Below are 23,154 nucleotides of genomic sequence, written 5' to 3' on the forward strand. Positions count from 1 at the left end.
ACATTTATTAATTAAAAAAAACCCATTACATATAAACTTACATTGTTTCTTAATAAAAATAACAATTTTCCAAAATAAAAAAATTTAGTGAGAAAAGTGGCATTGTTTTGCATGTTTGTAAATATCTTTATTGTCTGGCTTAATAGGAGATAGCAGAATCTGCTATTGTAACCTGTTGTTTTGGTTGAAGTATATTAAAAAATTGTGGCTTCACACAGATGTAGTTAGAAAAGGGAGAAGTATTTTAGTAGCCTTTTCAGATAATTGTAAATATTCTTTGGTACTATACCAACACTTGACAAGTGATCATTTTTTTTAAGGTTAGCCATAATGTGAAATTTGAAACACATTTTCTTGTTCTCTTACGTAAAATCCATTGGTTTGTCTTAAACTTTGAATGGATCTCTTACCCATGCATGATTTTGTAATATGCGTTTGTCTGTTGAATTATGGAGATCTTTAAAATGTTGATGTATCTCACTATACAATATCAAAACATCACAGTTTGTTAACATCACCAGTCTCATTAGAAAAGTTTTTTTTTTTTTTTTTTTTGCGGTATGCAGGCCTCTCACTGTTGTGGCCTCTCCCACTGCGGAGCACAGGCTCCGGACGCGCAGGCTCAGCGGCCATGGCTCACGGGCCCAGCCGCTCCGCGGCATGTGGGATCTTCCCAAACCGGGACACGAAGCCGTGTCCCCTGCATTGGCAGGCGGACTCTCAACCACTGCGCCACCAGGGAAGCCCAGAAAAGTTTTTTAAGTATTGAAAAGCTATCAGTCTCATGGTGGAGGATTTGTGGTTTTCCAAAATTCTAATTTTTGTTTGAAAACTTGAATTCTATCATTGGCAACATATACTGTCAGTTGTTTTCCTTGAGATGATGTCTTACTTTGTTCTGTCTGAAGGAAGTTCCTGGCAAACAATACCCAAGGCTTAATAACCATAGTTTGTAAGGCATTTATTAATTTATTTAAAGCAAATTAGTGGTGCTCCATAAAATAAAGTAAAAAATGGTGCTTCATGAGAAAAGTGGCTAGGTTTAGCTCACAACTTAGATGATTTGCCCAAGTGCTTTTCCTTGCTTGGTTTCCTATATTTAGCACAGACTCCCTTGGACTTTCTTCAGAATAGTTCAAAGCCCTCTCAATACTTGTTTCCACATGGTCAGATGCATTGGGAAATCTCCTTCCATTTTTCCCCTTAGAGATATTACTTTTAGAATTTTTGTCTTCCTGCTTCAGTCTAGACTGGCTGTACTCTGACTTGATAGTCAGCTCTTACCTTATAGCTTTTCATCACCATTATCATAGAAATTTTTTTCACTTTTTCCCTATTCATCCCCTCTTTTTTGGATTCTATATCTGTTGCCTTCTCTACTAATTTTGATGGAACACATCTTCTAGTACCATCCTGGGAGAAAAGGTGCATTTTTGGGCATTTGCATATCTGAAAAATGGATTTGACTGTCTTATTAGATTGATAGGCTAAGCTTAAAATTTTTCTCTCAGAATTTTCTCTCTAGCTTCCTTTCTGTTGGGAAATTTTATTCTGATTCCTTTTTCTTTGAATTATATATGTTCTTTTTTCTGAGAGCATTTATGGCCTCTTTTCTGTTTTGAAATGTCACAGTGATGTGTCTAGGTATGCATCTTTATTATTCATTGTGTGGGGTACCAAGTGGGCCTTTTAAGAATTCTAGAGAGGACTTCCCTGGAGGTCCAGTGGTTGAGACTCCGCACTTCCACTGCAGGGCACAGAGGTTCGATATTTGGTCAGGGAACTAAGATCCTACATTCTGTGTGGTGTGGCCAAAAAAAAAAAAGGAAAGAAAGAAAAAAGGGGAAAAAAGAAGTCTCTGGAGGGAATTCCCTGGCATTCCAGTGGTTAGGATTCAGCGTTTTCACTGCTGGGGGCCGGGTTGGATGCCTGGTTTTAGGGAACTAAGATCCTGCAAGCTGAGGCGTGCCCCCCCAAAAAAACAAACAAACAAAACTTCTACTAGGAAATCACACTTGTCACCTGTGCTCATATTAACAGTATGACCCCTCTGTGCTTAGGAGACTCTGTTATTGGTGAATGGTAATACAGTCTACTTTACCACCTTCCCCCTCACCACCCCCTCAACCCCAGTCTTAATTTGTAAGGGAACTTTTTCTTTTTGCTTCTTGCTTACAGAATCCTGTTATTGTTTCACTGATAAAATATCTTCTCATAACTGATTGGTTTTTAGGGTTTTGTTGTTTGCTGTGCCTTACCTTTATTTCCTTTGACTTTCTTTTTTCTCTCAATGTTGATCTGTCATGTTAGTGGGGTTCCTCTAATGTGTGTGGAACACTGGCTGCACAGTCATACTTAAGAATGATTCACTAAAACGTAAGCTCTTTCATACCTGGGTGCTTCTAGTCATCTGGTAGGCTTTAGTGGGTGAAAAATAGAATGCCTCATGGACTCAGGGTCTCCTCCTGCAGAAGCGTTATACTGCCTTACTCTCATGAACTCAGGTGTGGCCAGGTAGTTCGTTTCAGCAAAAAAAAAAAAAAAGAGTACAAGCAACAAGTATCATCTTAGATGGTGGGCATCCTGTTTAAGTTTTTCACTGGCCTTTCAGTTTGTCCAGAAAAAGGTCCTTTCATATCCTGCTCACAGGTTGCCAACAATTTTTGGCATCAGCTGCATAATGGAACTGGAGGTTTCACCATATTACATATAGATCCTGTTGATTTCAGTATAGCACCTGTCATCTCATTTGTTGAGTGTCCCTGAGACTAGAGCTACTCTGATTAAATTTCTGCAAAGAATAACTTCCATTTCTTACAGAGGAGTGGTCCTTTGTCCTCCTGACTGACAGTAGAGGTCCAGCTGCAACTCACACCTTTTTTTTTTTTTAACCCAGCAACAATCCTTCATTCCTTCTTTTGAGATACTTGATTTCCCTTCATTTCCTGAATCTTTCTGATATTTTGTGGCACAAATTGGCTTGCTTGACATTGGCATCCTCTTCTGGAATACCTTTATGTTATTCGAACTTCCTCAGCTCTTCTGTGTGTTGAAAATCTTCCATGTACTTTATGTTATCAAAAATTTTGTTAATACCTGTGTGTATTGATGTCTCCTATCATATTCTTTTTTCTTGTGAGTTTGTACTATTTTCCCTTTTCTTGTCATTTTAATGGAGTTTTAGAAGGAAGCAGTTGATTTTTCCTTTTTCCATTTCTTAAGAATCCCAGGTAGACTTTCTTAATTTTATGTGGTCACCTCTTTATCCTGTTTGTTAATTCCTCATTTTTTGTTACATTCAATTTGCTGGATTATGAAATAAGAAAGATTATTTTTAAAGAATAATCTAAGCTTTATGTACGTATGAATGTTAATTTTCAACCAGGGGTCCTCTATAAAGGTTTCCTTCTCAAAATTTAGTTGGAGACATTGGTCATGAGGATTGTTTCATACTGTTGAGGTGGGCTACCCGAGTTCATCCCCAAAAGCACAATCTGAAATTTTATTACTAGTAATGGGAAAATTCATAATGATGATAACATAAAGCTAACATTTATTGAGTGTTTACCATGTGCCAGCCACAGTTCTAAGCACATTGACTCCTTTAAATGATGATTCTTTGTACTCCATTTTAGAAGAAGCCTGAGAAGAAGATGAGCAGATAGAGAGGCAACAAGACTTGGGAGGCAAGTTGCATCCAGCTCCAGTAAAGTACAGACTGAGGAAAAAAGCAGTGAATATAAGAAAATTGGAAAAATACTTCCTCTGATCTCAAACCTTATATCTTTTAAGGCAACACCTTTTTCAACTTAACCTAGAAAGAGTTTGAAACACAATTTAGACTTAGTTGTGTAGGAAAGAATCATCAATTAGTTTGGAAATCCTGCCACAGCTTACTCCTTGTGGTAATAACCCCCTTTAGGTGTAAATCAGTGTGGAAATGCCTTCATTTAAAAAATTTTGAACCCCATATGATATCAGAGCATTCATACTGGAGAGAAAACCTATGAATTTACTGAATGTGGTAAAACTTTCACTCACATGTTGCACCTCATAAATGTAGAAGTCAGGCTGGAGAGAAACCCTGTGCTTCTAAGGAATATTGAAAAGCCTTTAGCTAGATAACAAATCTCATTGAGTAGAAGAAAATTCATACTGGAGAGAAACCAGTGAATGTAACAAAACTTCATTTGAGTATTAGAAAATTTAGAGTTGAAGAGAAAGCTTTGAAGGTACTAAGTATGATAAAGTTTTCTCTTGAACCTTGTCTCTTACTCTGCATTTGAAAGGTCATACACAGAGAAGCCCTACAAATGTAAGAAATGTGGAAATACCTTCAGCTAAAAGCAAATTCTCATTCATCAAAAAATTCATACTGGAGAGAAATCTTGTGAATGTGGGAAAGCTTCCATTCAGATGTCACACCTCAGTCAGCAGAGAATTTGTAGTGGGGAAAACCCCTTTGCCTGTAAGGTATGTGGGAAAGTCTTCAGCCACAAATCAACTCTCACTGAGCATGAGCATTTTCATAATAGAGAGAAACCTTTTGAATGTAATGAATGTGGAAAAGCATTCAGCCAAAAGCAGTATGTTATTAAACATCAAAATACCCATACTGGAGAGAAGCTTTTTGAATGTAATGAATGTGGAAAATCCTTCAGCCAGAAGGAAAACCTTCTTACCCATCAGAAAATTCACACTGGAGAGAAACCTTTTGAGTGTAAGGATTGTGGGAAAGCTTTCATTCAGAAGTCGAACCTCATCAGACACCAGAGAACTCACACAGGAGAGAAGCCCTTTGTATGTAAGGAGTGTGGGAAAACTTTCAGTGGCAAATCAAACCTTACTGAGCATGAGAAAATTCATATTGGAGAGAAACCCTTTAAGTGTAGTGAATGTGGAACAGCTTTTGGTCAGAAGAAGTACCTCATAAAACATCAAAATATTCACACTGGAGAGAAACCCTATGAATGTAATGAATGTGGAAAAGCCTTCTCTCAGCGAACGTCACTTATTGTACATGTGAGAATTCATTCAGGTGATAAGCCTTATGAATGCAATGTATGTGGAAAAGCCTTCTCTCAAAGTTCATCTCTTACGGTGCATGTGAGAAGCCATACAGGTGAGAAACCCTATGGTTGTAATGAGTGTGGGAAAGCTTTCTCTCAATTCTCAACCCTTGCTCTACATTTGAGAATACACACAGGTAAGAAGCCTTATCAATGTAGTGAATGTGGGAAAGCTTTCAGCCAGAAATCACACCATATTAGACACCAGAAAATTCATACTCATTAAAAACCTGTGGATATCATGAAAGGTGTTCATCAGGAATTTACATCTCATAACATATCAGAAATAATCATTCTGAAGGAAAGCATCACAAATGAGAGAAACAAAAGCTAAAAACTTAAAGGATACCAGAGAATTCATCCTGAAGAGAAAGACATTTGTATGATAATATCCAGCAAAAAAAAAAAACATACAGCACAGGTAATGCTGAAACTTTAGATGCATTTCCACTAAAATTGGGAATGGAAAACATGTTTAACATTGCCGTCTGCATGGATCTGGAGATCTTCACCAATGTAAAAAAAAAAAAAGGTTGCAAGTATTAGAAAGGAAGAGACCTTTATGGTATTGATTTAGCAGAACAGAAGAGATTCTGGAAACACCTATGCATTTATTAGAATTTATAATATAGAAATGGCATCAGGAGATGAGAATATAATGGGACTATTTAAAAAATGATTTGGAGGTAATTTGTTCTCCAAGGGACAAAAAAAAAAAAAAAAAAAAACACGAACTATACACAAAGGTAAGATCCAGGGGGGTTAGGTTAAAAATAGTAATATGAAAAAGCTATATACTAAAATGGTTATGACCTTGGGAGTTGGGAAACATTCCTTATAGCAAATTGAAAAACACCTAGCAATTCTAGTCTGAGTTTGTATGCTCAGGAAATGTGTACCAGGCTATTTACTGTGGCATGATACGTAGTAGTCATAAATTGGAAACAACTTAAATGCCCATCAGCAACAAAATGGAAAGTACTTATGATGGAATACTGTATATCTGTAAAATGTAACAAATGAGATCTATATGTATTACAGAGAAAGATCTCAAAAATCACGTTGAGGGGGAAAGATAAAGTTGCAGAATGACATATATTATGATGACAGTTTTGTAAATTTGAATAAAACTTCCCTCAAAATTTCAGTGCTATATATTGGTAATGGATACATATATGTATGTATGTTTTTTAAATGTTTTTGAAATGGTTTGGAAGGATACAGACCAAACTCTTGATAGTGGTTGCCTGTGAAGAGTGGAGAAGGGAAGGGAATGCGTGTGGGAGAGGGGGGGGATTGGATTGGTTAGAGGGGACTTCAGTTTTATATATAAACGTCCATTTCTCTTTAAAAAAAAAAAAGACTGCAAGAAAATATATTGAAATACTGGTTAATTCTGGATTGTGGTATATGGATATCTTGTCTTATTTTTTGTACTTTTCTGTATTTTTAAATTTTCTCAAAATTAACAAGAATGGGGGTGAGGATGGGAACACTGTACCTATAGAAATCATGTTCTAATGGATTCATTTGCAATCAGCTACTAAACTTTTTATAGAAAGTATTTCTAAAATTTTATCGATGAGTGGATGGACTTGCTCTCTATGTAGTATGAAATTATCTATTTTATTAAAATTAAAAATGACAGCATAATCCAAATCTGTTTTTTATTTTTACATGATATAGTGTACACTATATCGTCTACACGTTTCTAACACTTTTGTGACATCATTTGAGCTTAGGAATTTTTAAGAACATTTAGTTTAAATAAGGATACACACACAGACTTCATATAATTTGTGTTTTTCAGATAAACTGACTTTGGAATGACCATTTTCCTGTCCTGTAAATTTCCATGGGAACAGCATATGCATTAAAAGTAAAGGTTTTGATTATTTCTTTCTTTTTTTTTTTTTTTTTGCGGTACGCGGGCCTCTCACTGTTGTGGCCTCTTCCCGTTGCGGAGCACAGGCTCCGGACGCGCAGGCTTAGCGGCCATGGCTCACGGGCCCAGCCGCTCCGCGGCATGTGGGATCTTCCCGGAACGGGGCACGAACCCGTGTCCCCTGAATCGGCAGGCGGACTCTCAACAACTGCGCCACCAGGGAAGCCCCAGAATCGTCATTTTAATATGTCAGGAGGCAGATGACCTGAACTTCCTAATAAGTACATCTGTCTTACTCTATCCTAATAGATACAAGTGTCCAGATTATTGGAAACCTGAATCATTATTAGTCAAGATTTATAAGATAAATTGTGGTTACTCCCACATTGCCCACGTTGCCAGGATACATATTAATAGCTACCTTATATCATACCCAAACCATGTGAGGGACCATTAAACATCTTTATCCTTGCCCCAAGCCCAACAAAATCTCAAGTATCCTAATTTTCAGTGATAACATTTCATCAACTGTTTCAGGTATTCCTTAGTTATATCTGTCATTTAAGCAATACTATCTCTGCTTTCCTTGCTTACATACTGCATATGTGTATTTCACGTTTAAGGTGTTCTGTGTTTAAAAGAGCCAACACAAGTTATTTTATGAAAAACCTGACTTTGTAATTTTACTATTTACCACTGGTGCATAACAAACACCATATTGTCATACAAGGCAGTGATAACAACATAACCTGGCATTTATTTAGCTCTACTTTTTTTTTTTTCCCAGTGTTTTCATCTAAATTTTTAAACTTCAGTGTACATTAGAATCATCTAGAGGGTTTATTGCTGGGTCCCATTTCAAGAGTTCCTGATTCAGTAAATCTGGCATGATGGGGGCTGAGAATTTGAATTTCTAACAGGTTCCCAGGTTGCTGCTGTGCCAGGGGCCACACTTTGAGAACTGATGGTCTTCACAGCAGCTCCACTGGGTAGTAGAGTATCATTTCTCCATTTTATATCTAGAAAAAATGAGAGGTAAGTGACAAGCTTAGTGTTTTATATCTATTTAGTGGTGAGCTAAGACTATAAAGCAAGTTAACGGCTTTTTGTGACAACTTCAGTGTAATAGATGGGAGAGATGGCGCTTGCAAACTTCGGCGAATAATTTGCCTACTTACCTGTTGCATGCCATTTAGTAGATACATAATGAATATCAAAACAACATGCTGCTGCCGTCTTAAGATCTAACTAGTGCTCTTGTGTGTGCTGGGGAGGCAGGGGAAGTGTACGATGTGGCTGAAGATACAGCCATGTAGCATATAATGTAAGGGTCATAGGCCATTGCGTCAAAGACTTGATTTATTAAGCACCATGAGAATCTGCCAAAGGAGACTTGAGTGTGGCAGTATGATTGACATTTTGACAAGATCATTTGATGTTTTGTGAAGAGTGGGTTGAAATGGGAGCAAGAGTAGAGAGGCAGAGTGGCCATTTTAGAGGCTGAGTAATCAATCACTGAAGCAAGGTAACAGAGGTTAGGATAGAGATGTTGCATTGGAGATGGATGGAAATGGGTAGTTGTGAGATTTACTTGGAGGCGAGCTGACAGGACTTATGAAGTACATGACAACAGGAAGACATCAAGTACAATGCCAACTTTTAACTTCTACAGCTAGCTGATTAAGATATTAGGGGCCATGGAGAAGCAGTTTGGGAGGAAATAGAATCAGGAATTGGTTTGAGAGGGACTTCCCTGGCCGTCCAGTGGTTAAGACTTCCAATGCAGCCGGGAAGCTTAAGATCCCACATGCTTCGCGGCCAAGAAACCAAACAGAAAACAGAACCAATATTGTAACAAAAATTCAATAAAGACTTAAAAAATGGTCCACATCAAAAAAAGAAGTTTCCTTTAAGAAAAAAAAAGAATTGGTTTGAGGTGTGTTTGTTAGATTTGAAAAGCTTGTTTGACACTAAGTGGGAATCAGAGAATTTGGAATCATAAGCCTTCAGATAGTATTAAAGACAGGTGATAGGATAAGATTCCTGAGGTAAAGTACAGTCTTTAGAGGAAATAAGAAGGCCTAGGTTTGAGCCTTGTTACTCTCCAATGTTTAGAAATCACGCAGAGGAAAGAAAAGCAGCTGATCTCCTATGCTAATGAGGCAGGAGCCTATTTAGAGTATGGTGTCTTAGAAGCCAAGGAAACTAAGTATATGAAGATAGAAATGGTCATTCTGTTGATTTTACTACAAAATTAAATGATGAGCCAGTGTCCTTTAAATTTGGCAGTATGTAGGCCACTGTAAACCTGTTCAGAAGCCTTTTTGGTGGACTGCGGAGGTCATAAACCACATTGCTTTAGCACAGGGTAAATTGATAAGAACTTGGCTCTGCTCTCAGGTTTGAAAACTGTTCCTGCCACTATTTCTGAGGCTTTCTGCAAGTTTTGTAGCATTTGTGCCTCAGTTGCCTTATCTCCAGTACATCATCTTCTCATAGAGTTGTAAGGATTAAGAAATAATTAACATTTAAAAAAAATCTTAGTACTCAGCACGTTAAGTGCTCGATAAATGTTTATCATTCTTAGAGTTAAAGGGTGAACGTAAAGATAGGAAGAGTGGCAGCACGAGTAGACTACCCTTTAAGTGTTTCACTAGAAGCCCAGAGGTAAGTTAGTTTGAGGCAGATGTGAGATAAAGGAAGGGAGTTTTGATTCTTTGGTTTTGGTTTGTTATTAAAGCTGGGTAGAGTATATTTGTAAACTGTAAGGTAACACGTCAGGACAAAAGTATTTGGGAGGCCGGGAGAAGATGAGCTGTTGCAGAGATGACCCAGTTAGTGGTTGATAGGAACTGGGTTACTTTCCCTGAACAGGAGGGAAGAGAATATAAGTGTCAGTGGAAGCAGATCTGAGAATTTGGTGGTGGGGAGAATAAAAGGAAGTTTCTGTTTGGTTAATTGTATTTTCTCAGTGAAAGATGAAATTGGTTAGAACGAAAGTGGAGGAAGGAATGTGCAAGATTTGAGGAGATAAAGGAGGTCTCTCATACTGAAGTGTTGAAGCATGCTCATAGGTCCCCAATGAAATATATCTTAATTAAGTCTCGAACTTTTCAGTAAAAATTCCTTTTTCCTCAACAGTCACCCCTCATTTCAGACATTCCTAAGATGTGTCCAATTTGAACTGCGTGCCCTGGGGCAGGGAAGGAGGGTATTGTGGAATTGACCCAGAACATACTAATGATGGCTTTTCTCTAATGATTATTTTTCTACCCTAAGATGAATATCAGACTTGAGAGACATTTATTCACATACGAGTATCACACATGAAATTTTGAGAGTATGTTATTGAATGAAAGTTCTATATAATGAGATTGTCATCCTACAGAACTGAAAATGCAGATGGTTAGAGGAGTGAACTTTAGGGCACATCTGCATTAGCTGTGTTAATTAGCATATGCAGCCAGGGAATTCCTAGCAATGCTACATCAGGAATTTTGTAGAAAATAGGTTGATATGTAAAACAGAAAATACCGGAGACCAGACTAAAATATACCAAGGGTTGAATATTTATACAAAAGGATGTTTAATATAAATGTTTTTATTAAGTAATAGTGACTATAAAACCATGATAATGTCTGTTTTGTGGCGTTAACAAAACTAAAGTATTGAGACGCAAACTTTTGTGAATGAGTTTCTGGGTTAAAGCATTGTAAGATCCTTTTATTTCAGGAAGATGGCAGATGTACTGATTTAAGTGTACGTGCTGAAATAACCAGGGTAGCCACTAAGAAAGGGAAGGAGGGGTGGCAGGGAGAGAAAACTTCTAAAGTAGAAGAACATAATGGAGTGAGAAAAAAACCAACCCAAAGAAAGGCAGGAAAATGAGGAGGAAACAACAACAAAAATGGGAGATAAGTAGAAACCATATAATGAATAGTAGAAATAAATCTAAGTACATCATTAATCAAGGAAATGTAAATAGGCTCAACTTTTCAGTTAAAAGTAAAGATCATGAAATAGGATTCTTTTGTAAAAGCAGCTATAAGCCATTTTACAAAGTGTATCTCTAAAAAGATAAGAACAGAAAGGTGAAAAATACAGAAAAAGATATGCCAGGCAAATGGTATCTAAAAGAAAGCTGTCGTATTTAAATAACAGACAAAGTAGTCTTGAAGGAAAACATTACTAGAGATAAAGTCACTAGAGAACAGTAAACATTTCAATTCACTAAGGAAGATATAATTCTAATCATGTATGTTGCTAAATAATATAGCCTGAGAATATTAAACAAATTAAAAGAACTACAGAGAAAAATTGACAAATTAACCAGGTATTTTAAAACTATCAGGAGCAAAGCCAACGCAAGAGAAACTCATGATCATTTCCATCATTTTTTAATCCCTTATTATTGAATGCCTAAAATGATGGGAGATGGAGTTATTTGAAAGAGATGGGAGCTGGCCCAAATTGTGTCATGCCCTAGACCTGGCTTTTCCTACTCAGGGCACTATTTCCTCACCCATCAATTATATATAACCATTCAGGCCTGGCCTTCTCAGAGGGCTATGTGTAAGTTGCACATTTTATTACCCTCAGGTCACTTTCTCCACTGCCCTCGTGTTTTTACAGTGCAATAGAAATACATAATTTTCTACAGTGTGATAGGGAAGGCAACAAAACAAGATGTAAAATAAGTAACCATTTCTATACAAATATACTTTCTGTACACGTTCAGAATAAAATATGAAGAAGGATGGTTAGCAAATGTTAGGGTGGTAATCCTGAATAGCTGGGATTATGGATGATTTTGAGTTTTTTCCTTTTATTTTTTTCTATCTTTTAAAAAATGTGTCTTTATTTTTTCTATCTTTTATTGTGTACCAAAAGTGAACAACAAAAGTCCATTTATGGCATTCCTTGTAGAATTCCTGTTTGGCCAATTTGGAGTCCTACTGGAATAAGTTTGGTAGTATTTTAAGCTTTCAAATCTGATTGCATAAATGAAAGTGACATATACTTTCCCTTTTTAAACTTAAGTTTATAATGCACATGATATGTGCTCCTTCGTTACTATTCTCTACCATTGTGAAAGTATATGACAGAAGAGGCGGACAAGCCAATTGGGTAAGTTTTCCATGCAGATAATGATAATGGAACTAGAGAGAGAGAAAATTCAAAAACTGCTGTTGAAGTTTTCAGTCACTGAGGAATGTTTGTTTCTTAGGGCTGCCATAGCAAAGTACCACAAAGCTTAAAACAAGCCACCAGATATTTTGATAAGCCACCAAGTTTGTGGTATTTTGTTCTTCTCTCACAATTATGGAGGCTAGAAGTCCAAAACCCACAGGTGTGATCAGGGCCATGCTCCCTCTGAAGGTTCTAGGGAAGAATCCTTCCTTGCCTCTTACAACTTTTGTAGCCCCAGGCATCCCTTGGCTTGTAGTTGCATCACTCCAATCTCTTCACATGATCCTATTCCCCTTGTCTCCTCTGTATGTCCAAAACTTCTCTTTATGACAAATTATTGGATTTAGGGCCCACCTGAATCCAGTGTGATCTCATCTTAGCTTGACTACATCTGCAAAGACCCTATTTCCGAATAAAGTCACATTCACAGGTATTGGGGTTAGGACTTAAACATATCTTTTTGGGAAGCATAATATAACCCACAACCTGGAAATCAGTAAACCTAGTTGAAACAGCAGTTTCTGTGAAAATAAGCATAGATACATAAGTCCTTAAAACTACCAGCATGAGTTACAGCAAGTCTAGCTGAAATGCAACAATTTAAAAAAAAAAAAAAAAAAACTTAGATCCATAAGTTTTTCTCAAAACTATATTCCCAGAATGAGTTTTGAACAGGTTACAGTAGTTTGAAGTATAGGAAGTGTAAGGCCAACTGGCCCGAGGCAGGGGAACACAATATTCACAGGTTGCATCAGACCGAAGACCACCCAGTTCCAGAAACTGCCCTGGAGACATTTCGGACCACCCAGTTCCAGGAACTGACCTGGAACCCAGCCCAGCCTTACCGCCTTTCGAGGGGCGGGACTAACGGTCCCCCAGGATACCCGAAAAGACCACCAAATAAGGAATACCCTGCGCCCTCCCAGATTCACCACACCCCTTTCCCTTCTTCCCCTGTAAAATCTTGCCCGACCCTCGCCCCCGGGTGCGACTGGCCCCTTTCTCTCGGACCAGTGAACCTCGCCCGGGAGCGCTCCCTAATAAAGCTCACTTGAATCTTTCCTCTTTCGCTGTGCTGTTTGTTAAGATCCGACCTTACAGGAAGGGATATAAGCATATGACATAGCTCTCACTGAAGGACTTTTATATGAGAATGAGGGATACAAATGTGTAGGCAATAAAAAATAACACCCACCCTTTTTCTGGGATCCGTCGGATGTGAAGCATGGGAAATGAGCAACATCAACTCTAGAGGCCTAAAGAGGAAGAGAAATCCTTAGAAAAAGTATGGCTAAATTAAGGCAGAAAATGGAGGTAAAACCTTTACTGTTGAGGTTTAGCACATTTGCAGTGTTTGTGATACAACTGGCATTTCCAAGGGCAAAATGAAATGTAGGCACAGACAGTATTACAGCGGAAGTGCAGGTTAATATGGTTGACTGTAAACGTTGTGCTGACAGGACCGGAAAGTGGGGCTTAAGAGGTCTCACAGTTCTGTTTGGCTTTCTGGTGTAAGGACTCTGGACCATTGCAGACAGTCATCCATCCTTTTCACATGTAACCAGAACCAATTTTTATTCTTCCTAACTTCATTTAGTGGAAACAGTGAAATGATTCCCTGGGTTGCTGAGTTAATTGGGAGATTCCAGTCTGATACATAATCCAGGAAGGAAATTGCCAGAGAAGCAAATTTTTTGAGATGATAGAGCTATGCAGAATGTGGTCTTTGGGTAAACATGCAATCTCCATTTATCTCCCAGAGAAATCTGAAAGACAACTTTGTTTATCTCATTGCTATATGAAGAATAAATGTCTATCATTCTTCAATTCTTGAAAAGAAAACTGAGCTCCTTACCACATTATTCAAGGTCTTTCATATTTTATTTATTTTCTAGTTTTCTAATTTGATCTCACTAATTTAGAGCATGTACTTTATATGTCAACTAAACATAGATTGCTTAATGGTCCCAGAACTTGCTTTGCTCTTTTCCACATTAGCAACATTTCTTGTACCTTTTCCTCTGTTTGGAATGTCCATCCATTATAATTGTCAATTACCAGCTATCAAAATACATTCATCAAAGGCAAAGATCAGTTGTCACTCTTCCACTGAGCCTTTCCTATTCTTCTCTGCCTTTTTCCTCTCAGGAATCATAGGTTTTTGTATAATAACTACCAGTCACTGAGTCTTTTATAATGTGTCAATATTCACATCAAGTTTATGAAGTGTAGTCACTTATTTCCATTTTACAGATGAGGAAATAGAATTTACATAGCTAGTAGTTAACCATTTTCATTTTTTTTTTTTTACAGATGAGGAAATAGAAGTTTACACAGTTAGGAATTAACCATTAGTTCTCAAACCATTATTGTAACAGAGCATCTTTAGAGATAAATTGGGAAGCTAAAGGCTATTTATTCCAATCCCTTTACAAGTGAACAGAGGCCAATAAAATGAAGCAATTGGACTCAGCAACTATAATTAGCAGGATGGATATGGCAGAGTACCAAATCAGTCAATCTTAACAGCTTGATAAGGACTGAGAAAAATGACACAGATTATGAAAGGAAAAACATAAAAATACATCCAGAATATGCTCTATATGTATAATAGACATTTAAAAGAGCCAGAAAAGAACAGTATATTGGGCTTCCCTGGTGGCGCAGTGGTTAGAAATTCGTCTGCCAGTGCAGGGCACATGGGTTCAAGCCCTGGTCGGGGGAGACCCCACGTGTCACAGAGCAACTAAGCCTGTGTGCCACAACTACTGAGCCTGCGAGCCACAACTACTGAAGCCTGTGCGCCTAGAGCCTGTGCTCCACAAGAGAAACTACCACAATGAGAAGCCCATGTACCGCAATGAAGAGTAGCCCCCGCTCGCTGCAACTAGAGAAAGCCTACGCACAGCAATGAAGAACCAATGCAGCCAGAAAAAAAAAAAAAAAACAGTATAAGATTAAGTAGTCATTTAAAAATAATAGAAGAGGGCCTTCTGCTTCAGGAAGATTGAGTAGGTGTACTTTTCCTTATTTCTCTTGCTGAGAACAAATAAAAACTCTGAATATTTACAGAAAACAAACAAGACTTTGAAAGGTGGGCATGGTTGGAACCATGGGACCTAAGGAATAAAATGGTGGTTAGTTTTCTGGGTTTTCTTTTTGCCTTGTACATCTGAGACTCTTGGAGCTGAAGAAGCTGGCAACCCTGGAATGCCAATTGATGTAGAAAGAAAAAGCCTCAGAAAAAAGCCCGTTCTCTAACCAAAGAACAAGGAAAGGGACAGCCTAATAAGACAAAAAAATTTTAGATAATAGCTGCTCTACTCAAGCCAAACACCACAGAAAAGAGGGGCCCCACCCATACCAGCAAAGGCCGTGTAAAGCCTCACCAGGCTGTAAAGGTGCTCCAACCCTACCTCTCCTTCACAGGGGTGGTTTCAGAAAAGGACGACTAAGGAGTTGGGACTTTTATCCCCACTGGGTGGTAATGAGACAGCACTCCCACCCATGGTGTCAGTGTAGACCCTTTGGGGAGCTAGGACTTCTACCCAGCAGTAATGAGGCACCTGCATCCCTCAACCTCTCTACTGGGTGGTCTCAGGGAGACCTACTGGAAAGTCAGTACTTTAACCACTGCCCAGTGTTAATGCGACCACACAAACCCCTGTAGTGTCAGTGGAGACCACCTGGGGGACGGTTATAATATATAGTCTTATCCATCCCAGAAATGGTGATTACCAGTGGATGCCTAAAGGGGAGTTGGAACTTCCATCCCTGTTCAGCAATAACAAGGAGGCCTTCCCCTCCTCAGGTGTCAAAGAAGGCTGAATTGGGAACCTAGACTTCTACCCACAGCTGGCAGAAACAAGGTCTTGTCTCCAGCTCTCTCAGCTATGACTGTATCAGAGGAAGCCAGCCCAAACTGAAGGTTTAAATAAGATCTAGTCTCATAATGCCCCAAATGTCCACACTTCAATAGAAAATTACAGGAAAACTAGAAAATTTCACAAAATGGGGAAAATCTCAACTTGAATAAAAATCAATATAGGCATCCCTTGGAGATATTGTGAGTTCAGTTCTAGACCACCGCAATAAAGCAAATATCACACGAAATTTTTTGAGTCACACGAATTTTAAAGTGAGTCACACGAATTTTTTGGTTTCTCAGTTCATATAAAAGTTATGTTTACACCATACTGTAGTCTGCTAAGTGTGCAACAGAATTATGCCTAAAAAATGTACATACCTTAGTTAAAAAATGCTGTCATCTGAGCCATCAGCAAGTTGTAGTAGTAACATCAAAGATCACTGATCACAGATCATCATAACAAATACAATATTAATGCAAATGTTTGAAATATTGCAAGAATTATCAAAATGTGACACAGAGACTCAAAGTGAGCAAATGCTGTTGGAAAAATGGCATTGATAGACTGGCTCAAGGCAGGGTTGCTACAGACATTCAATTTGTAAAGAATGTGATATCTGTGAAGCACAATAAAGTGAAGTCCAATAAAATGAAGATGTTTTGCTTTGAACCTAAAACTGCTCTAAAAAATAAATTCTATTAAAATATCAATAGATGCCAACACAGATGACAGGTTAGAATGATCTGATGAAGACTGTAAAGCAATCATCATAAATATGCTTTAATGAGCAATTAAAAGCACATTTGAAACAAATGAGAAATAGAAAGTTTGAGCAAGAAATAGAAAACATGGGGCTTTCCTGGTGGTGTAGTGGTTAAGAATCCGCCTGCCAATGAAGGGGACATGGGTTCAAGCCCTGGTCCTGGAAGATTCCACGTGCCACGGAGCAACTAAGCCTGTGCACCACAACTACTGAGCCTGCGCTCTAGAGCCTGCGAGCCACAACTAATGAGCCTGGGTGCCACAACTACTGAAGCCCGTATGCCTAGAACCCATGCTCTGCAACAAGAGAAGCCACCGCAATGTTAAGCCCGTGCACTGCAACAAAGAGTAGCCCCCGCTCTCCACAACTAGAGAAAGCCTGCACACAGCAATGAAGACCCAACCCAGCCAAAAATAAATAAATAAAATAAATACATTTATTAAAAAAAAAATTCCCTTTAAAAAAAAAAAGAAATAGAAAACATAAAGAAGAACCAAATGGAAATTTTAGAATTGAAAGATACAATAATTGAGGGCTTCCCTGGTGGCGCAGTGGTTGAGAGTCTGCCTGCTAATGCAGGGGACATGGGTTCGAACCCTGGTCTGGGAGGATCCCACATGCCGCGGAGCAACTAGGCCCGTGAGCCATAACTACTGAGTCTGTGCGTCTGGAGCCTGTGCTCCACAACAAGAGAGGCCGCAATAGTGAGAGGCCTGTGCACCACAATGAAGAGTGGCCCCCGCTTGCCACAACTAGAGAAAGCCATTGCACAGAAACGAAGACCCAACACAGCAAAAATAAATAAAAATAAATTAATAAACCCATACCCCCAACATCTTCTAAAAAAAAAGATACAATAATTGAAAATATAAAAAACAAAACAAAACTCAGTGGATGGGTTCAATAGCAGTGTGAAAGGTACAGAGGAAAGACTCAGTGAATTTGAAGACAGACAATGGAAATCATTCAGTTTGAAAGCAAAGAGAAAATGAACTGAAAACAAAAACCGATCTAATATTTGTGTCACAGGGGTCCCACAGGGAGGGGGAAAAAGAGGGCAGGGTTAAATAAATAGTTGAAGAAATAATGGCTGAAAATGTCCCCAGTATGGCAAAAGACATACATACAGATTCAAGAAACTGAGAAAAACTCAAACAGTGTTAAAAAAAAAAAAAAAAAGATCCCAGCCAAGACACATTATAATCAAACTTCTGAAAACTAAAGAAAAAATCTTGAAAGCAAAAAGAGAAATGACACCTTATCTATAGGAGGAAACAATTTGAATGACAACAAATTTTTCATCAGAAATGGAGGAAGTGGCACAGCATTTTTCAAGTGGTGAAAGAAAAAGCAAAACTGTCCAACCCAGAGTTCTCTACCTAGTGAAAATATCCTTTAGGAATGTTTATTCAAATGTATAAATCCTAAATGTGTATGTACCAAACAACAGAGCTGTAGAATATGTAAAGCATAACTTGTAGAAATGGGTGTGATGTCACTGAGAATGGTGGAGTAGGGGGCTCCATGGATCCATCCCTCCAATGAAGCAATGATTAAGCTGGCAAAAATTGTCAGAATCAACTTTTCATAACTATTGAATCTAATTTAAAATTTACAAAAACGAAGGGAGTACTTAACGAAGAAAGAAGCTGCTAAATTTCAGTAGAAGGAATTGTGGCATTTGGCATACCAACCTACTATCTCGCACCTCAGAGGTGGCTGTGGGTATGGTGGCCTGCATTCCTCGTGCAGCTTGTTGGTGCCATAGTGGACAATACAGACTTGTTCCCAAAGAATTGTGCTTATTTTGACCTGTTTGGTGGCTCCCTGAGTGATCAGCACAGGGACTTGCCTTTGTTTCTCCTCTCCCCTCTCAGAACTCTGTAAGGGTTGGAGTGGCCCCCTGGGAGGCTTTTGTCAAAAGTATTCAAAGGCATATACTACACACAGCTATCCATGAAAAAAAAATAATAGAGCAAGCAGCAGACAGACTGAAAAGCCTAGGAAGCAAGAGACTGGGGAAGAGATACATTTCAATATTTACTACAAAGGAAAACAGTGTGTTACTAGAATAATGATAGAGATAGATCAATGGAATAGAATGAGTCCCCAAATAAACCCATACATCTATGGTCAATTGATTTTCAACCAGAGTGCCAAGGCCATTCAATGGGGAAAGAATAGTCTCTTAAACAAATGGTGCTGTGCTGGGAAAATCAATGCAAAAGAATGATGTCAGACCTTTGCCTCACACCATATACAAAAATTAGCTCATAATGGATCAAAGACCTAAACATAAGAGCTAAAACTATAAAATCCAGAAGAAAACATAAGGGTAAATCTTCATGACTTTGGATTTGTAATGAACAGATTATGGTGGAAGTGATGGGATGAGACCTCTGAACCCAGATCATAAAAGGCACTGTGGTCTTTCTTGTATCACTTGCTCTTAGGGTAATCTATTAAGCCAGTCATTGGGGTAATCTATTAAGCCAGTCGTTAGGGCACTTACGCAGCCCTGTGAGGCCCAGGTAACAAGGAACTGAAGCTTTCTGACAATAACCAGCAAGGAACTACTAGAAACCATGTGAATGAGCCATCTACCTTGGAAGCAAATGTCCCAGTCCCAGTCAAGTCTGGCCAGCAGGTTGACTGCAACCTCACAAGAGACCCTGAGCTGGAATCACCCAGCTAAGCTATTTCCAGATTTGTGACCCTCAGAAACTGTTTCAGAGAATAGATGTCTGTTGTTTTAAGCTGCTACATTGTAAGGCAATTTGTTATGCATAAATAGATAATACACTATCACACCATCCTGGCAAAGAATAGAATATTTATTCCCTAGAGAAAGTGAATCAGGGAAGCTTTAGACACAAGGCTATGAAGAAAAGCAGATGGCAGAGGCACCATGCTGAAATCAGGGGATTAAAAAAATAGTGGAATGTAAATCAACTATACTTTAATAAAAAATCATAATAAAAAATAAATGGGGGACTTCCCTGGTGGCGCAATGGTTAAGAATCCGCCTGCCAATGCAGGGGACACGGGTTCGAGTCCTGGTCCAGGAAGATCTCACAGAGCAACTAAGCCGGTGCACCACAACTACTGAGCCTGCACTCTAGAGCCTGCGAGCCACAACTACTGAGCCCGTGTGCCACAACTACTGAAGCCTGCGCACCTAGAGCCTGTGCTCCGCAACAAGAGAAGCCATCAGCACTGCAATGAAGAGTAGCCCCCACTCGCCGCAACTAGAGAATGCCCACGCGAAGCAACGAAGACCCAATGCAGACAAAAATAAATAAAATTTTAAAAATAAATAAATAAAAAATAAATGGTGGGACCTCATCACTATTGGACCCTCAAAATTCTGGCAGTCAAGAGGTGAGAAGGCTCTTCTCTGGAGAAACGGAATAGCCTAGGAGAAAAGCTATAATGCTAACATTTTGGGGCTGACAAAGAAATGTCTGAAATCTATACTGAAGTTCACAAGTTGACAAGCCCTATCTATCTACCTATTGTTATTACATTAAACCCCCCCCACCCCTCTTGAATTCTTTTGGCTGGTCTAATAATTTAATTGACTCAAGACAGGTTAACAGGAGAAAAAAAACCCAATTTAATTTATATGCATGAAGGTCTCATAGAAATGGAACCCCTGACAAAGGAACAATTATTTGTGAAGATTTAACAAAGGGCCTCGTGCTTGGCGGAGCAGACTAAAGAAGCAGTAAAAAAGTTCGTTTATACAGCTTTCTTAGCCTTGAATTCCCTAACTCTGGTGATAAAGATGGTTTTTATTCTCTTGGTATAGGAAGGATAGTTTTACATGGGAGATTTATTTCCTTCTTTCTGGGGAAAGAAGGGGGTCAGAGTGTTTTCTATATCATTTTTCCCCACTAGCTGTTTCTCAAGTAACTTCAATTCAAAACAATCAATATGCCATTGTGGCATTTCTTGGGGTGGCCTGTTTTGAGGCCCAACAACAGTCATCTTTTTAGCGCATTATTAATAAATGATGAATGGACAGTATTAATCAACAAACTAGGGAAAGCCTAGCACTATGTAAATGTAAACCGAGTAATATGAAAGACAGATGAAAACAATAAAAAAAAGAAGTAAGGAAATGAATACAGTTAAGGAACAGAAAAATACACACAGGAAAAAGCCACCCAAAATCCCCCTACAATAGCACCAAGAGGTAAGAGGAGATCTTATATCCAGGAAAAAATTAACATGTATATAAAAACTGCTCTTGGAAATTAAAAATAAAATACCTATTATTAAAGATTTAATGGCAGATATGGGAAAGAGTTGTGGAAATCACTCAGTTGTAGGGGGAAAAAAGTTAAAAAATAAGGTAATAAAAGATGAGAAAGATAACAGATAAAATCAGGAATTTCAACATCCAGAAAGAGAAGGTTCCAGAAAGAGAGAGTAGAAAACTGAATGGAGGAAAATTTCAGAAAATTTAAGATTTCTAGAAATATAGGTCACGATTCTTCAACATAAAGGGGTCCACTGAATACCCCATACAATGAACCAAAAAGACTCATACCAGAGCACACCTTTGTGAAGTTTCAGAAAACTAGGTGTGAAGAGAAGCATTTAAGAATGTTTCTAAAGAGAAAGAACAACAAAATACAAATCAAATTGTCATCATACTTTAAGATAAAAACTGTAAGCTAGAAGACAATGGTATAATTCTCTCAAAATTCTAAGGGAAAATTATATCCAACCTAAAATTCCAAACCTAGTTAAGCTATCATCCCAAAGAGGTTAGAATAAAGATGTTTTAGACTTGTAAGGGCCCCAAAATTTTATTCCAAATTAATCTCTCTCAAGGTGCTAATGGAGGATTTTTTTAAAAATTAAAATGTGAGACTAAATAAAGAAAAAAAGAAGACATAAGCTCCAGAAAACCCATAATCCAACATAAGAGGTGAAGGAAATTCCCAAGATGGTCATGTGCTGGTTATTCATTTACTGTGTTTCAGTCCCACACTGAACCTTCTATATGGTTCTCTGTAATGCTGGGATTGGGACTCTGCACACTACATTTCCCAGGCTCCTTTGTCAGCTGGCTTCTTTTTATTTATTCACTGATAAATCGAACATACTCATTAATTAACTCTACAGTGGAGAAATCTTATGGACACCATTTAAACTATAAGTAATAAAACCTGGGACTTTCCTGGTGGTCCAGTGTTTAAGACTCTGCGCTCCCAATGCAGGGGGCACTGGTTCCATCCCTGGTACGGGAACTAAGATCTGGCGGGCGGGTGGTGGGGGGAGGAAGTTAACATTACCAGTAATGGAACATATTGGCATTGCGTGTCTCCTGATAAAATAAACCAAGAAGAGCGTAGCATCATTTATGGGATTTTCCTCCCCAAAATGTATAAATGATCAGGACACATCAGGTAAACCCAAATTGAAGAACATTATACAAAATAACTAATCTGTACTCTTTGAAAATGTTAAGATTGTGAACAGGTGGAATAAACAGAAAACAAATAGTAAGGTGGCAGATTTAAACCCAAATATTTTAGTAGTTTCACTGTAGAGGAGAGTGTCTATACTTGGGGGTCTGGGACAGATAAAACCAAGCATCTCGTAATAAATTACTTTGCAGTCTTCCTTCTTGCTTTAAAAACATGTTGAACTTGCATTCTAAACCATAGTAAAAGTGCCTATTTTAACATAACCCGTTAATGTTGTTTAGCATATAGTAGATTAAAAAAAATTCTGTCAACCTTCAAATAAAATTGATGCCCCATAAAGATACCCTCTTTTATCATTTTACAAAAGCCTAACAGAGGTTAATTTCTGTTACGCAGATACAAGCCTGGTCTCCCAAACAGGTGACACACATTCACATATACACAACACCCAGTCACACCTGCGGTCACAACTCAGCATCTTCAGCAAGCTCTGCCCCGCCCTCTTCCTCACCTGAGTGCAGAGACGCACGCGCGCACACACACTCTTCAAGATCGTGATTTCATCTCTGTCGCCTCTTCAATACAGTCCAGAAAGAGAAGATTAGGTCCCACCTTCACTCTTACCCTGAGCGCTGCGCGGACCGAGGCCTGGACTCACCCGACGGACAAAGATGAAAAGTGTGTCATCCCCTCTGCATTCCGAGGGCGAACTAGAACCTCCAGAAATCTCCCGGGCCCGGCGGGTTGGGTCACGGGGGTCAGGACCAGCTGAAAAGAATCAGTTCGCTTGCATTCTGACCGATTGGCTGCTTTTCTGGCGTGAACTACGTTTCCCAGAGGCTCTGCGACTCGAAGCTGCTTAAGAGGCGAATTTGCGGTCTCGCCTTTTGCTTACGGGCGATACTGAGCTGACAGAGATGGGTAGGACTGGCAACTC

The 23,154-nt window shown here is 38.7% G+C and overlaps 1 protein-coding gene and 1 long non-coding RNA gene across 7 annotated transcripts in view; one reads left to right on the plus strand and one right to left on the minus strand.

The window, feature by feature from the left end:
* Nucleotides 1-5,814, plus strand: part of ZNF146 (zinc finger protein 146) — a 22,433-nt gene extending 16,619 nt beyond the window's left edge. For all 6 annotated transcript variants that reach the window (XM_033413966.2, XM_033413968.2, XM_033413965.2 and 3 more), the window contains one exon: nucleotides 3,636-5,814. In XM_033413966.2, coding sequence (XP_033269857.1) covers nucleotides 4,417-5,295 — 879 coding nt within the window. In that variant the 5' untranslated portion in view covers nucleotides 3,636-4,416 and the 3' untranslated portion in view covers nucleotides 5,296-5,814. The remainder of the gene's footprint in view (nucleotides 1-3,635) is intronic.
* On the minus strand, nucleotides 5,777-23,126 carry LOC125962676 (uncharacterized). Its single transcript, XR_007474192.1, has 2 exons — nucleotides 22,729-23,126; nucleotides 5,777-7,973 (listed from the first exon to the last, which is right to left on the minus strand). It is a non-coding gene; the product is annotated as an uncharacterized LOC125962676 (long non-coding RNA).
* Nucleotides 23,127-23,154: the final 28 nt, after the last annotated feature.

Source organism: Orcinus orca, chromosome 20 (genome assembly GCF_937001465.1).
Source record: "Orcinus orca chromosome 20, mOrcOrc1.1, whole genome shotgun sequence".
In the NCBI taxonomy this organism is placed as follows: domain Eukaryota; kingdom Metazoa; phylum Chordata; class Mammalia; order Artiodactyla; family Delphinidae; genus Orcinus; species Orcinus orca.